Source organism: Erinaceus europaeus, chromosome 9 (genome assembly GCF_950295315.1).
Source record: "Erinaceus europaeus chromosome 9, mEriEur2.1, whole genome shotgun sequence".
In the NCBI taxonomy this organism is placed as follows: domain Eukaryota; kingdom Metazoa; phylum Chordata; class Mammalia; order Eulipotyphla; family Erinaceidae; genus Erinaceus; species Erinaceus europaeus.
The window spans coordinates 37,463,101-37,479,710 of record NC_080170.1 but is presented as its reverse complement, the minus strand read 5'-3'; the positions used below and the strand labels follow the sequence as shown (position 1 = coordinate 37,479,710).

Here is a 16,610-nt window from a genome sequence, read left to right as displayed (position 1 = left end):
GGAGTATGGCGCCAAAGTAAGAAAGCAGAAGTACACTAGAGTTTGCAGTGAGTACCTCCCTAATACTTCCTCTCCACTTTTCCAAGCTTTGGGTCCATGATTGCTCAACAATTTGTTTGGCTTCGTATGTTAACTCTCTTTTCAGTCACCAGGTTCCAGGTGTCATCAGGATGCCGGCCAGATTTCCCTGGATTGAAGACCCCACCAATATGTCCTGGAGCTCAGCTTCCCCAGAGACCCACCCTACTAGGGAAAGAGAGAGGCAGACTGGGAGTATGGACCGACCAGTCAACGCCCATGATCAGCGGGGAAGCAATTACAGAAGCCAGACCTTCTACCTTCTGCAACCCACAATGACCCTGGGTCCATGCTCCCAGAGGGATAGAGAATGGGAAAGCTATCAGGGGAGGGGTGGGATATGGAGATTGGGCGGTGGGAATTGTGTGGAGTTGTACCCCTCCTACCCTATGGTTTTGTTAATTAATCCTTTCTTAAATAAAAAAAATTAAAAAAATTTAAAAAAAAGAATAAAAAATGCAGTAGGGGCCATGCCTGAACCTGGATCAGGAACAGGAAACCATTGGCCTAAAACATTGATCTACTAGTCGTGATCAGGGTTACAGAAGTAGCTCAGCATTAGAGGAAAAGACTTGGATTCTTGAAGTCCCAGAGCTGACAGATGCATGCACTGGTCTCTCTTTCTCAGTCTAGCAGATAAAATATGTGAGTAAATCTTTAAGAGATTATTTTGTTCTAGGCTTTATTTTTCCAATTCTGTCCCCCTCCCCCAGTTAGATGGTAAGAGACAGAATGACATCTCTCTGCTGCTTTATCCCTCAGAGTCCTCCCTTTCATTTGGTGCTCCCATGGAGCTTGAACCTAGGCCCTTGCATGTGGTAAAGTGAGTGCTCTACCTGGTGAGCTATCTCTGAGTGGCCCGTGGTGTACTCAGTTAAGTGCACGTTAGCATGTGAGCTATCTTCTGACCACTCCAAAGCTCCTAAATAAATGTTGCTGAGATTCTCACAAGGGGTTGTTTCTGCATGAAGGAAGCCACTTCAAAAGTGTGCCTTGGCCATATCAGATTTTAACTTGTCACTGACCTGCAGGATCAATCCAAACTAAATTCCTAATGTGTCAAGTGACAGCAATGAAACTGTAGCACAAATGAACTTGTTCTGCCAAAAGTAAAAAAGAAAATAGAAGGCAGCTGCTCTTCTCTGGGAACTGAGGACCCCTAGTGGCCACTGTAGGAACACCTCCTGAGCAGGAAGCTTTGGACAGACACTTTTCCCCTTTCAAAAGAGAGTGTATACTGTTGTGATGAATAAAAGTTTTACTTTGCTGGGCCAGAGTCAGACATTCTGGTATCACTCAGAAAAGATTATGATCATTATTAGTCAACATTTTGCTCTGATTTCTACCTTAACTCTTTCAGCCACCAGGTTTCAGATGCCACCAAGATGCCAACCCGACGTCTCAGGGCAGACGACCCCACCAATGTGTCCTGGAGCCCTGCCTCCCCAGACTCCTGAGAGAGACAGGTTGGGAGTATGGACCAAACTGTCAATGCCCATGTTCAGTGGGGAAGCAGTTACAGAAGCCAGACGTCCCACCTTCTGCACCTCATAATGACCTGGGTCCATACTCCCAGACGGTTTTAAGAATAGGAAAGCTATCAGGGGAGGGGATGGCATACGGAGTTCTGGTGGTGGGAATAGTGTGGAGTTGTACCCCTTTTATCCTATGGTCTTGTTAGTGTTCCCATTTTATAAATAAAAATAAAAAAAGATTATGAACCCCTCGATATGTGATAATATCCAGAGCATCTGCTCTCTTTTTGGTTAAGGGGTGTCTAGTCATGGAGTCCACTGAAAGTAACGGACATTCTACAGAACTCAACTGGTAACAACACTGTGCTGAGTATAAGTAAAGCACTTACCATTATTACAATGCATTTTGGAAAAAGAAAAAAAAAAAAAAAGGACTGACCTATGAGAAAGAATTTGAAATCTCAGATCAAATTCCAAGTTGAGAAAAATCATGCAAAGTAGAACTGAATGACCAAATGAGCACATTGTTTCTTCACACTAAAGCTTTGGCTTTTTCACTGGTTATCTGTGGAAACTGCAAAATGCAACACACACAGACACAGACACAGACACACACACACACACACACTCACTATGTGGCATTGTGTGTGTGTTTTCATTTACTTTTGTCTTCTGGGGCAGTCAGGCAATTACAAATTATTTAATATAAAAATAATGTGATGTAGACATGATAAGCTCTTACTTTTCTTCAAGTCTTCCTAAAACAGTAACATATATCACTTGTAATGTCAGGGGAGGAAGGATAAGAATTTTTTTTTTTCTTTCAGAAAGGCTTGGGCAGAGGCTAGCAATGCATGATGTTCCAATTCTCATTCTCAGAGGCAAAGGAACTTGTGAGAAAGACTGTGGATGCCATACCTGCCATCTACTGGAACCATACAACAAAGTTCACAAAAACAGACACACCAGGCTACTTGAAAGGCGCAGAAATAATTCACACTTCAATCCCAGATACACAAATATACTTAAGAAAGAGAAGTTTTATTAGGGCAATTTCACTTTATTTTTCCACACAGCAAAGTCAACTACTGCAGTAATAATAAAATAAGCATAAAACAAATTGCAGCCCAAGACAAAAATACATAATTTTAAGCAACTACAAGCAGAAAGTAAGTTGTGATTACATAATAGTAAAAACCAAGCAAGTCTGTCCTTTCAGCAGATGAAACAGTGGGGTTGCTGTTAAGTGCAACATTAGAACCAGCTGGAGCGAAGGCTGGCTTCACTAATTCATGAAACAAGTGCCTGTTATCACATTTGCTTTTTTGAGTGCTTCTGAGTTGAAAATGAAAAGTGAAATTTGAACTGTATTTTTTTTTCACCTGCTGAAAGAACAGTATCCGATAGCAATTAAAAAAACAATCACATAACTAGAGCTACGCTGTGCTGTTTGATTTGCCTGTTTATAGTTTAGATTTTGTGAAAGTCAATACTTGTTTTGAAGATTCTCTCTTTTTTCTCTTTTGTGAACAGTAAACCAGTGAAATTAGCAGAAACTGATTTGAATAGTATATGTCCTTAGAATAGCTCTTTCTCTCTGTTTTGTTGTTGTTGTTGAAGTTTTAAACATGCAGAAGTTTTTGAACAATGTCAGGAATATTTGCTCCATGATTTCACCTTAATGGCTGAAATACCTGCTATTTTTTGGTAATGATCTTCAGGCAGATTTGGCCCAATGGAGTTTTTGTCAGTCATGAGATCTTGGAAGGATGGCATATCTTTCCAGCTGAAAAAATCCTGGCAAACTACAAGCTGTCCACAAAAAGCAAAGCAACATGTTTGGAGGGGGATGGAGTGCTACTCTGTGCCACTGTTGCAAGCAATTTTGCTCAGTCTGTCATTTTATTAGCCTTAACAAAACTCCTTGTAATTATAGACGTTTTTATTCAAAATAAGATCTTACTATTATACAGGTTTCTCTCTTTTGACTATATACAGAAGTGCAAAAAGTCAACCTTCTCTCTAGACGTTCCAACATGCTCAACTGCAGCATAATCAACCCTCAAGAGTTTGCACACACACTATAATTCTCATTTACGTAAACTTTGAGTATTTGGATTATCAACAAAAAGTCCCTTGTTCTATTTATTGATTATGCAGCTTATTTATAACAAGGCCTGATATTCAGGGATTTCAAAAATATTAAACAATACTTTAACATTTGAAATGGATACAGTAGAAAATAAATTTTATTCTAATATCTAGATCTTCTTATAATAACTAATTACAAACAAAATAAATCATCAAAATATTACTCAATTGTCTGCCAGGATTGTTGCCACAGCAACAACTTAACTTCTTACTTAGCAATGATTATATATTTATAAGATATCCATATAAAAGATCTTTGTTCTTTTTAATGAAAACTAGACAAGAACTAACAATGACTGACATTCTTACACTTTAATATTAAATCAGTAAAATATAAATCATTTAGTTAACAATAATACGAATATTCATATGACACTACATGTAATTCAAAACTGAGTATGTTATGAAGGAAAAACTACTTTAATTTTTTTTTTATATTTTGAAAAATTCATTGGTAAAATCTATTAAAACAATAGTCTATAAACTGAAATGGTATTCAATTGTTAATAGAAAATGAAATCTAATGTAGGAAATGAAAAACTACATTTTAACAAGAAAAATAAGGAATATTCTATAATGTAACTACAATAACAAGTGAAGTCACCATTACTCTCTTAACACGATTGAAATTCCATTGGTATGGGTTCCAACCCGTAATGTAATAATCTAAGGCTTTAATAGATGTACAGTACAATCAGTAAAATCAACACATCAGTCTTATATTAGAAAGCATCTCTCTCAAGCATAAAAACTTGCAGTAAACTTGGAAGTATGGAAAGTTCTAGAACTAAACTTTCACTTCTCCCATTCCGCACTATAACTACCAGTGACCTGGCCCCTACTTCAGCAATTTCTAGGACTGCTGAACAGAGCAAAAAATATCCTTTACTAGCTGCAACATCCAAACCACAAAAAAAGGAATTCCTTTGGATGAATCCATTCTTAAAAACTGAATGCACATCTATTTTTTTTTATTTTGTAAAAGGCTTTCTAAGGCTATAAGCAGTTAATCTGAACAAAACAAAACAAATCACATAGAAAATTCACCCATGTACTTAACCCACCCAATTACTAGGTTAATTAAACATTTCCCATTGTCATATTTTGGTTTATCATGCATCTGATGACAGTGCTGCTTTCTTCTTTGTTTAGAGTCACTATTTTAAATGTGACTGTGATGAAGCATTGAAGCAAATGTGAAACCATTTTTACAAAGCATTTAGAGTCTTTTGACTTTTGACAGAGCTATAAATAGAAGCAAAATAATTTCCTCAAAAAAAAATTTTTTGTTATCGTGTCTCAGAAATGGCATATCCCTTTTGAGTAATATGTTATACAGTATAGTATGCATAAATATTACACTACAATGCATTAAAATAATTTTATGTATATATATATATATCTATTATATAGATCTCCAGTATGTGTGTGAGCTTATCTGTATGGAGAAAAGTTTGTGTTGTGCTGTCTATTGTTACTGTAAAGTTAAATTGGCCATTTCTGAGACAGCTTTGGTTTTGAAAAAAAATAAATGAAAAAAAAAAAAAAAAAAGAATGGTGCCCTTTAACTGATTAGTACTAGCAAATAAGCAACAAAAATGTGGCTCTGAAAATAGTAACACTGAAGAAATAATACTCTAATTTGATGTACATTCTATGGCACTTCATGAGAACCCTTAACAACATGGTACTTAAAGCCATGATGTGCTTTAAAAGATACACAGTTGTGGTTTTGCTTGGCACATTCATCTCTGTCAGATCCCTCCCTCACCACATCTTACTATCTATTACATTAAAAATATTACTCTGAAACAAAAATGACTGTGCATGCTCGCTCTCATCTATAATGGCAATTTTAAATACAAGGTGCACCTTTGTTTTTGTAAACCTTGAAAGAAATAAACTTATTTTCTTTTAAAAAAATTATATCTTGGTCTACAGACGTACCAATACATAATAGAATCATGGTTACACCATAGTCTGTCTTTTCAAGATGGCATGAATATTTAGGAAACTAATTAAGTATGCATATTTTAATGCATAACTCTGTGCTAGAAAAGAAAGACGATATTCTTTTAGACAGGAGTTATCACCTCAGCACAATTATCAATTAAATGTACAAAGTGTATAGGCAACAGTGTGCAGTGGGTTTCCATGTTCTGTTCTTCTGGGTAACATGCAATAGGTGATGTCTTGTGGCTGAGGGGTTTTCGTGTGTGTTGCTTGAAGGTATATACAATATGGCTAGTGACCACGTCCTTTGCTCTAACCAAGCACACTGTCCTTCCTTTTCTCTTTAGTATGATCTGTGAAGGAAAAAGAGAGATAATCTTGGTTAAAACAGATAACACCCAGAAGTTGTCTCCAAGACACAATTAGTATAAGCATGCATGTCTGGGTTTGAATAGTATAATACAGGTATACAGGAACAAAAACATTACAGTTGTGCAAATGGATGTAACTGATCAATTTTATGAGAAAACAGTGTGTAAGTTTAGTGAAAGTACAGACATCTCTGAAATCTATTTAATATGAAGCCCAAAGTGTAAACTTCATAGGCAGAATCAAGCGGCTCTTAGTATAGGAGAGTTTAAAAAAAAACAAAAAAAACCAGTTTTAATTTGTATTTTTTAATTAGGGAGGAAGGGGGTAGACCAGAGCACTGACATATATAGTGTTAGGGAACTGAGGCCTAATACTTATAAGTACTGTGCTATGGGGGGAGGGGTAGGCAGTAGCGCAGTGGGCTAAGCCCACATGGAGCCAAGTGCAAGGACTTGCTTCCCACCTGCACTGGAGTCTCTTCACATGTGGTGAAGCAGGTCTGCAAGTGTCTATCTTTCTCTCCCCCTCTCTGTCTTCCCCATTTCTCTATGTCCTATCCAACAAAGATGACATCAATAACAATAACAATAGCAAGAATAAGTTAAAAAAAACCCAATAAAACAAAGGCAACAAAAGGGAAAAAATAAGTACTATACTATGTTAGTTAAATTATTTCCTTGGTTACAGGAGATCTTTTTCTTTTCTATTTTAAATTCTGTTGACCAGAGCACTTCTCAGTTCTGTTTTACAATAGTCCTGGGGAAATCAAACCTGAGAACTCAGAACCTCAGGCATCAAAGTCTGTTGCATAAAATTGTGCTGTATCTTCCCTAGACTGAGAGCCATTTCTTTTTAAAATTTTTTAATATCTATTTATTCCCTTTTGATGCCCTTATTGTTTTATTGTTGTGGTTATTGTTATTGATGCCGTGGTTATTGGGTAGGACAGAGAGAAATGGAGAGAGGAGGGGAAGACAGAGGGGGAGAGAAAGACAGACACCTGCAGACCTGCTTCACCGCTTGTGACTCTTCTGCAGGTGGGGAGCTGGGGGCTTGAACCGGGATCCTTAACTCTGGTCCTTGTGCTTTGCACTTAACCCGCTGCGCTACCGCCCGACTCCTGAGAGCCATTTCTTAACACTATCATAACAGGGTTGAATTTCAACTTTCTCTCTCTCTCAAATCACTATATTTGAACTCTTGATTATCATGGAATATATCTGGGTAAAAATACTACCTCGATTGTTTTTGGATAATTCAAATTTTGGGAATTTTTTTTCTTTTCTTAATTTTTTTTTTATCTTTATATATTGGATAGAGACAGCCAGAAATTCAGATGGGAGGGGGTGATGGAAACAGAGAGAGACAGAGAGACACCTGCAGTCCTACTTCACCACTTGTGAAACTTTCCCTCTGCAGTTGAGTACTGGGGGTTTGAACCTAGGTCCTTGCGCATTGTCAAGTGTGACACCACCCAACCCTTTATTTATTTTTTTATAAAACTAAGGAAAATAAAAATCCAATTTCATATGCTGATGAGCTACAGTTTTACTGATAATACTACAATATACATTCAAATTAGCAGTTTTAGCTTTTACATAAGAATCTATCCCCATTAATCTTTTTCTAATGGATTTTCTTTCTTAATTTTTATTTATTTTTTATTTTTATTAGAGATAAACTGAGGGAGGACAGAGATAGAAGAGAAAGAGAGACACTTGCAGCTCTACTTTACCATCCATTTAGTTTTCCCCCTGCAGGTGGGGACCAGGGGCTTGAACCAGGGTCCTTATGTGTGCTTAACCAGGTGTGCCAACCCCTGGTTTCAGACTATCTTTACCTAGTAAAAGTATACTTTAAACCCTACAATCTCAAGACTGACAGAAGTCACCATTTGGCTGCACTCACAAACTGGTTTTCAATATTGCAATTCCATATGAAAATTAGCATTCATTTGTTAAACAGAACACGAAGAGGCTGAGCTCCCATACAGACAAACTCACTTTTACTGATTATTTAAGGACTTGAGGCCATTGGCGTTCTCTCTCTCTCTTCTTTTCCCCCCAACCATTACTAAGAAATGGAAAATAGTTACATATTATGAGCATACACTAAAGCTGAAAACATTTTTTCAGGTGTCAAAAGCATGAAGAAATATGCTTATCTGAAGGGGAAAAAAGTGACTATTTTTTAACATAGTGAACACTATGATTTGAACTACATTCAGAAAGCATCTGAAATGACAAAAATTGGTTTGAGCAAGATTTCATTTGTGATACCAGTAGCATATGTAAGAAAAGTCTCTCACTGCTTTCTTAGAAGGTTCTCCAATTTTGCCTGTCCTGGTCTCCCATGTGTGGGCTAGCCATTTGACTGCCGATATGTATCATTTTCACAAAGGACTCTGAACTCGTTTTTGGCCACCATCACCTTCTTTATCAACACAATGTTCCTTCTTCTATAAGACTCATTCCTTTTTTTTCTCCCCTCTCTCTAAAAACCTTCATTTTTCCAGATTCACTTATTTTATGATTCTATTAGAAAGAACTGAGCCTTTATCTTTGCTCCTGGAGAAACTTCTTCAAAACTTTCTTATTTTATCAAAAGTGTAGGCTGAACATTATGTCTTTTATCTTAACACCTGTCACCTTTGCCTCCCTGAGATGGCCACTAACACAGTGGCACTCAAAAGATAGTTACACAAGTGTCATAGAAGAAGTAAATGAGGGCAGAGGACCCAGTGGGGGTTGGATTGTTGACTGTCATGTGTAAAACTGGGAAATGTTATGCATGTACAAATTACTGTGTTTACTGTCGACTGTAAAGCATTAATCCCCCAATAAAGAAATTTAAAAAAAAAAAAAGAAGAGGTAAATGAGAAGATGATAGAAGGAATGATCACTTGTCTTATTTTTATAGGTTCATTTTTAAGGACTATGGCTGTTTGTAAATATAAAACTAAGTATCTAACATGCTTCTGAGCAGACATCATAAAACCTGCATGTATGCACATCAAACAAAACACATCCCATAAAGATTTAAAAAAAAAAAAAAAAAAAAGGAGGACAACTGAGGGGCTGTGTGGGTAGTGGCACATCTGGTCAACTGCAAGTTACAATACATAAGGACCAGAGTTCGAGCAGCTAGTCCCCACCTGCAGGGGAAAAAAAAGCTTTGCGAGTGGTGAAGCAGTTCTGCAGGTGTCTCTGTCTCTTTCCTTCTCTACCACCCCTCCTCTCAATTCTGGCTGTCTCTGTGCAATAAATAAATAAAGATAATACAAAAATTTTTTAATGTTTAAAAAAATTGACAACTTTTGTCAGTATCTAAGTCAACATTTCAAAAGACAAACTACAAGACTTTGAAACCCCCCCCCCCCCCAGCAAATGACAGATTTTCTCAAACTTTATGCTTCTCAAAGGTAGCCAGCTTGAAGGACCTGATATTTGCATGGATGTATAGGTATATGTAAGGGAGGATTTATGTACATTTATTTAAGGTCAGATTCTACTTGCTTGTGTCCCTTGTAGGGGAAGCATGGGGAAAAGTGAGCACCAGTTCTCAAATACTCAAACAAGTAACATCAACTATTGTCCATGAGTCAAGTCTAGCCTGTGCCTACTACTGTGAATGAAGTTTTCTTGACATCTGGCCATATTCTTTTCCTTTTCATATTACCACCTTTAGCAGCTTTCATTCAGCAAAGACAGATTTGAGTAGCTGCAACAGAAACTACATGGCAAAAAACTACACAGGCAAAAAAACATTTATTACCTTCACCTTGGAAAAAAAAAAAAAGCTTGCCTGCAAATAATTATAAAATAATAATATTAACAGAAAGGAAAAGTGTGCCAGAAACTAATTTATGCTTTTTACTTAATTTTAAATCATCTTTTTCTTTTCTTTTTTTTTGCTTCTAGGGTTATCGCTGGGCCTCTGTGCTGGCACTACGATCCACTGCTCCTGGCAGTCTCCCCCCCTTTTTTTTCTTCCTCTTTTATTGGATAAGACAGAGAAACAGAGAGAATGAGAAGACAGAGAGGGAGAGAGAAAGACAAGACACCTGCAGCCCTGCTTCGCCGCTGCACCCTGCTGCGGGAGGGGAGCCAGGGGCTTGAAATCAGGATCCTCGTGCAGGTCCTAGCACTATACTTTGGTGCTTATCCTAGTGTGCCACCGCCCGACCTCAAATTTTATTTGTTTGTTTGCTTATTTATTTACTACTGGATAGAAACAGAGAGAAATTTAGAGGGGAGGAAAAGACAGGAAGAGAGACAAACACCTGTTGCCCTACTTCACCATCCTTGTGCAGCTTTCTTTGTACAGGTGTGGGGCCCAAGGACTTGAACCTGGGTCCCTGAGTACTGTACTGTGTGAACTTAAACCAGGTACACCACCGCCTGGCCCCCAAGTCTTCTTTTTCTTCATGCTTATATTCATTCATAACTGAGCTAAAGCTGCCCTCAGTATTATATATTTACACGATACAGACATACTTAATGGTAGCATTCCTCATAACCCAGCAAAGATAAAAATGTGAGTTTACACAAATGTATACTATTATCTTACACCATGAACTTACTGTTTAGTGATGAAAATTCTACATCTGGGTAACATACTTGTGGCTAGTCAGATGTTCGGCAGATATTATGGGTATCTAGCAAATAGAAAATTATTTAATGAATGATCCATGCAAGCAAGCCAACACCCAAAAAATAAAAAATATTTTAATATTCAATCTTTTAAGAAAAGTGAAATTCAGTTATAAGATGACAGTCTTTATCTGGTCAACATAACAGCAAGTCAATGTAAAACTGAATGCCAGAATAGCAACTCATTTTTTTTTTAATTTTTAGGTAAATTCTCTTATATAAATGTTATCATTTTTTAGGAAGAGAAGTAAAACTTTCAAAAATTCATGCAGAGCAGAAATTGAAAGAAGCCCTTTTTGTTGGCCTACACACACAACACCTGTGGTTTCAGTTAGTCGGGTAATTTAACAGTCAAAGTAACAAATATCTAATTTTGAGTAACCAACTTCTAACTTTCCACTCAATTTATGGAGTCTGGTTTATTCTTTACCAAGTGAAAGATACCACGTAGGAAATTATAAAGGCATGTTTTTGTAAGAACTGGATAAAAGCATGGCATTTCAAAGCATGTGTCTGAATCCTGAGTGAACATTTCACTGGATTTTACATGGGCAAGAAAATTAAAGAACTTAAGGGGGTAAAAAAAAAAATACAAGAAGGAGCCAATATAGAAATGACTTATTTCAATAGCTCTAATAGCCCAGAACTTCTGTAGCCAAATCACTGATAGAATCATGACTGCTATTTGGAAAAGGCAGCATGACATACCAAGAGGACCAGGGGGTAGAAGACATGATTCAAAAACCCATGGCCCCTCTCCCAGTTGTGTAATCTTGACCAAAGTGCTCCAATATTCTATGCTTAAGTGTATTCACCTATGAAAATGGCAATCATCCCTTTAAAGCAAGGCTGATGGAACAGAACTGAAATCACATACATGAAGACATTTTTTTTGTCACTGTTACTGTTATTGTTGCTGCTTCAAGTTAGAAATCTGCCCTAGACTAACTCAGCATATTAAATTTACTATCTGGAGTATCAATTAGAATGACCTTCTTCTTTTACTTTGCTTTCACAGCTGACATCTTATACAGTAGTACAGCATTGGCAAATGGCACAGAACTGTGCTCCAAGCGTAATGAAGCTTCTCATACCATTTTTCCTGCTGCTGCAGGACAGGATGTTGCACCCAACAGTGTAGAAGCATCAAGGATGGGGCTGTTGAAACATACCAAGGGCCTTCAACACCAACCGATGAAGATGAAGGGCCAGCTATAAACTTCTGCATGCATGCAGGTTGCTTTCTTTGTGGCATCAGCTATCCCCAGTATTACTAATATACTGTAGGCATATACATATGTATGTATATGCTAATATATGGGTGTGTGTGTATATATATATATGTATGTGTATATATATATATCCATTCCTTTTTATTTCTCTTGGTTGTCAAACAGTATGAAAACCCAATATTATGCATGAAATGGTCACAGCACAATCCATAAAAGTATCCCCTATAGCCTGTGGCCAGAGGCATGTTGAAATTGGCTGTTATAGTTCTATTTACACCAGCAATTCTATAGTCATACAAAGTACACGCATCATTGATATGTGCCATAAATGAACTAGACTGAATCCATTAAGAAATTTCTGCCATAGATTACTTATGAGCATGCCACATGTGCACAATCTAGCATTCCTGTAAAACAGTCTTATGTGTTAGCGTCAATCCCCGGCTATTTTGACAAGCTTTGGAAAAACTAGTGATTTTCCACCAAGAAATGTTAAAGCTTGTCTTAAACTTTAAAACATATCCATTTTGGCCTGCTGCTTTTGAAAGTTTTTAATGGCTGTATTAATAGTTCAGTATGCTCCACAGTACACAGTAGTTATATTGCAGAAACAAGGCTGGCTAACTCCTCGTAGCCAGAGCTATCAATTCAGATGGCTCTTACTTGCCTTTGTCTTCCCAAGAGGCAATATGTAGATATGCATCTGATGCTGGATATCTTGAGAGTCATTTGGCCACATTTAACCTTAGCCAGTGGGTCATATGAAATCTGACTTGGCTTTAAATGTTTCTTATGCTATCGAGCTCTGCTCTCATAACTAATCCATACGTTCAAGCCAAAGCCCACTTTACATTTATCTGACTTTTTAACTCAGGCAGTCGTTTTTGGAACATAATTTCAAATATGATTGGAATTTCCAGTGAACTAAATTTTAAGTTGTAAATATCTTAATTATCAATGCCTCTTACATAGCCTCCTTTACATATATCATGACATTTAAAATTCTGAAAACAGACCCCCTAAAACTTGGAAGTATCCTGTGTAAAACACATAAGCCTATGTAGAACACTAAGTTTACAGTAGTTGGTAAATTTTTCCCATTAGCAACTAATATTTTTAAGCACGGGGGTGGGGATGGACTTTTGAGGTGTAGTGCACACACTTAATTTTATTCTAAATATGAAATGAGCTTACCAAACAAGTAGAACTACTGGATTTATACAGACACTTTATAAGAATGGTTATTGTGGCCTGTAACACACTGAAATAATTTGCCTCTTATGAAGAATTTAGGCAAGATCTGAGAAACTGGATGTGCCAAATGTTTATAGTAAAAATCTTATAATTGCCTCTGATTTGGATTGGTCAAACTGCCTGCATGTTGGGTTGAGATCCAGTGAGAATTGCTTGTGTAATATCATCTCTGCAGCTTTAGAAATGGAGCTGCGACAACTTTGGAGCACTCGTCAGTGGCATAAAAGCATTCTACGGCTCTTCACAGAGAGAGTGTGTAGGCCAACAAGAGGTATTTTTGAAACCCCATGCTTTTAAAGCACCCTCTACAGCCCTCACATACACACTCTTCCCACTAACCTTGTAGGAAATCACGTGCGTAAGGGCTGTTGAATCAAGCCCTATTAGAGGAGCTTTTATTTTTTTTTAAAGAAACAAAGCTGTAAATTAGCAAACCTGGTTGGCTGTGGCTGTTGCAGCGAAGGGCACACTTGTGGCAGATGTTGTTGCTGCGGACACAGTGGCTGGCGTAGCACCGTGCACCATGGGAACTTTCGGAGGGAAAATCATATAAGCAAACATACAGAAGAGTGTAGCAATATGGAAACCATGGCAACATGGAGGAAAGAATTGGGCATGGTATTTATCACAGCAGTAAGCCATGTGACGGGACATCATCACCAGCGAGTGACATGCAATCACAGCGCAAAGCAGGACAACATTCCAAGGAGAGAAGGGAGGGGGGTGAAAGAGAAAAAAAAAAGGGGGGGGGGAGAAAGCTTGTTACCATCAAATCAAGAAAATTGATACAAACAGGCTTAATTTGCTAAGTCAAAAATAAGAATTTGACAGTGTTCATACTCAAACTACGTCAAAACACAGGAATTGAATTCATCTATACAATTATCTGTTTGAATAAAAGTTATTTTTTCTTATTTACTATTACACAGAGTATAGTATATTACTTTTATGAAATAGATTTCTTTGTTACACACCAGAACTCAAAGTCCAATCAAAATCCACCAAAGGTGATTAAAGGAAACTTGTGTATAAAGAAAACATTTATGTGAGTCCATGTCAATTAAATAGAAAATGGCATTTAATTGACAGGTGTTAGTAAAAGGGAAATGGACTTGCCCAATAGATACAAGTTAAACTCAGCAGTGGATTTTGAGGGGCTGTGAGGTGCACCATAGGTTTAAGATAATCAAGAAACAAAGCACCTACCAACACTTGTAGCGGGCGTCATGCACAATATTGAGCCTGCCCATCATGCATTGCAACAGGAAGGTGGATTTGAAAAGGGAAAAGAATTAAAACATCCCATCACACGTGTAATTAGGAATTTCATTTGAACAAAGAAGAAAAATTGTTATTATGGGAACAGTGGCATGTAACTGTCAGCACAATCAAATCATACAATAGCATGGTGATCAATTAGAACCAGTCTGGAGTGAAGAATCAAAGCCAGTTTAACTGTGTGCTGGTACACTTTGTTTCTCCTAACTGCTGCCTATAAATAAAAGGGTTTGGGGGAAGGGGTGTGTAAACTCACTTAATTTTTATAAAAACTATACTGACATTCATTTCGTTTTAATCTGGTTACTAGCCATCTGGCTGCTTTGCTATTTCTGACTTTAACGGTATTGTTAACATCTTCTTTCTATGGAGCACATATTAAATAATTAAATTATTATTAAAATGTTGAATAATTCAATGCACAAAATGGACTTCACAATATAATGAAGCCAAAACTTTCATTTTTTTACTGTGGTTTTATTTCCCTGCTGACTGTAGCAGCAAGCACAGAGAGGTTGAGATCACCCATAAAGGAATTTTATTTGGAGGTATACCAAGCTATAAATAATTCATAGGAGAAAGTGAAACTTTGAAGGGGGACAGTCTCTCTCTTCTAAGTCTCCAATTGTTTAGTACTTTGTATATATCAGGGAAAAACAGATTGGTTTTCATTGCTGGCTTAGGCCCTCAGGACTTCTTGGAATGTCAAATGTTCTACAAAATTTCACATATAAACAATCATTTGTTTGATTTCAACAAAACATCCTGAATGAGAGATAATAAAAATACACCTATCACCTAGGGGATGATAGTACTGATACTCAGATTTTTTTTTCCCTCTCCAGGGTTATTGATAGGGCTCAGGGCCCGTACCACGAATCCACTGCTCCTGTGGTCAATTTTTCAGTTTTTATTTTTTGAATAAGACAGAAAGAAATTGAGAGGGGAGGGGATGACAGAGAGGGAGAGAGAAAGATAAGAAAAGCAGACACCTGCAGACCTGCTTTGCCACTTATGAAGCTACCCCCTTGCAGGTGGGGAGCTGTGGGCTCCAACAGGATCCTTGAGCGAGGTTCTTGCGATTCATACTACATACGCTTAACCAGGTGTGCCACCGCCCGGCCCCTGGGTTTTTTTTTTCTTTACCACAAGTTAAAAAAATATATATATATATGTATGTATACATATACATATACATATACATATACATATATATATATATATACAGTTTCTGTGCTCTCTGACATGTAAACATTAAAAATGCTAACTTATTTTTACCAAGTAAAGGCGCTTTTCCCAAATATAGAACTACTGTTCTTTCTACGATATTATTTTAGACTTCTAGGTTTTAAAATATCAGATGCTTTTATATTTCCATCTTAATCTTGGCACATCCTATTTAAATACTAGCAGCATCTGGGATGAACATTTGCTAAAGGAATAGCTGCCAACTGAGTCTTGTCAGAGATAGTCCTCCAAAACAAAGCTGCCAGTGAGAAGTGAGGATTACTTAACAGGCATACCGGCAACAGCTGCAATTATTGTCACAGTTACACTGTGGGCACACTGATTAACGATTACACTTTGTAATGGGCTTAGGGTGGTATCATCACAGGTGGAGTGATTTAGACTGATGGGCACTACTGTGTGAGACACTTGATGATCTCTGTCATTTGCTACTACTACTGAGTCAAAGACTTGTAAATGACAATAACAAAAACAAACCAGTACAAAACAAAGACATGAATTTGAGACAGCAGAGCAAGCAAAATCTAATTTGGGGTCTAGGTCTGGTGAATCCTGACTGCCTATGGGAAGGCCTGGAAGAAGAGGAGGAAAAAGATGAATGAAAAATAACATGGTATTTTAAAGACTATTAAAATAAATTTAAATATTCTACAGGTTGTATCTAAAATGGGTTGATGTTTGAAGCTTATTGTTTACTGTTATGCTGCATTTTTCCTATTCCATTTTGTCCCATGCATAATTAGGTCATCACATGCTGAAGATTAATTATTAACCTTTTCTTGTCTCTTTAATATCCTAACATCTTTAGAATTTGAATTTTAGTTGGAATGATCTTGCCCACTCCCATTATCACCAAGGCACACAGTTTTGAGGGGGGTTTGCAGCAAATAAACATAAGGCAGCAATGAAAATACTAG

At 37.3% G+C, this 16,610-nt stretch overlaps 1 protein-coding gene across 17 annotated transcripts in view; it reads right to left on the bottom strand.

Moving 5' to 3' along the window:
• Nucleotides 1–2,573: 2,573 nt before the first annotated feature.
• The window catches only part of MBNL1 (muscleblind like splicing regulator 1), a 196,352-nt gene continuing 182,315 nt past the window's right edge, over nucleotides 2,574–16,610 (bottom strand). For 8 of the 17 annotated variants that reach the window (XM_060197633.1, XM_060197623.1, XM_007529560.3 and 5 more), the window contains 4 exons: nucleotides 14,374–14,409; nucleotides 13,603–13,697; nucleotides 10,612–10,686; nucleotides 2,574–6,010 (listed from right to left, as the gene is read on the bottom strand). In XM_060197633.1, coding sequence (XP_060053616.1) covers nucleotides 10,630–10,686; nucleotides 13,603–13,697; nucleotides 14,374–14,409 — 188 coding nt within the window. In that variant the 3' untranslated portion in view covers nucleotides 2,574–6,010; nucleotides 10,612–10,629. The remainder of the gene's footprint in view (nucleotides 6,011–10,611; nucleotides 10,687–13,602; nucleotides 13,698–14,373; nucleotides 14,410–16,610) is intronic. The other 9 variants (XM_060197628.1, XM_007529561.3, XM_060197637.1 and 6 more) reach the window with 3 other exon arrangements.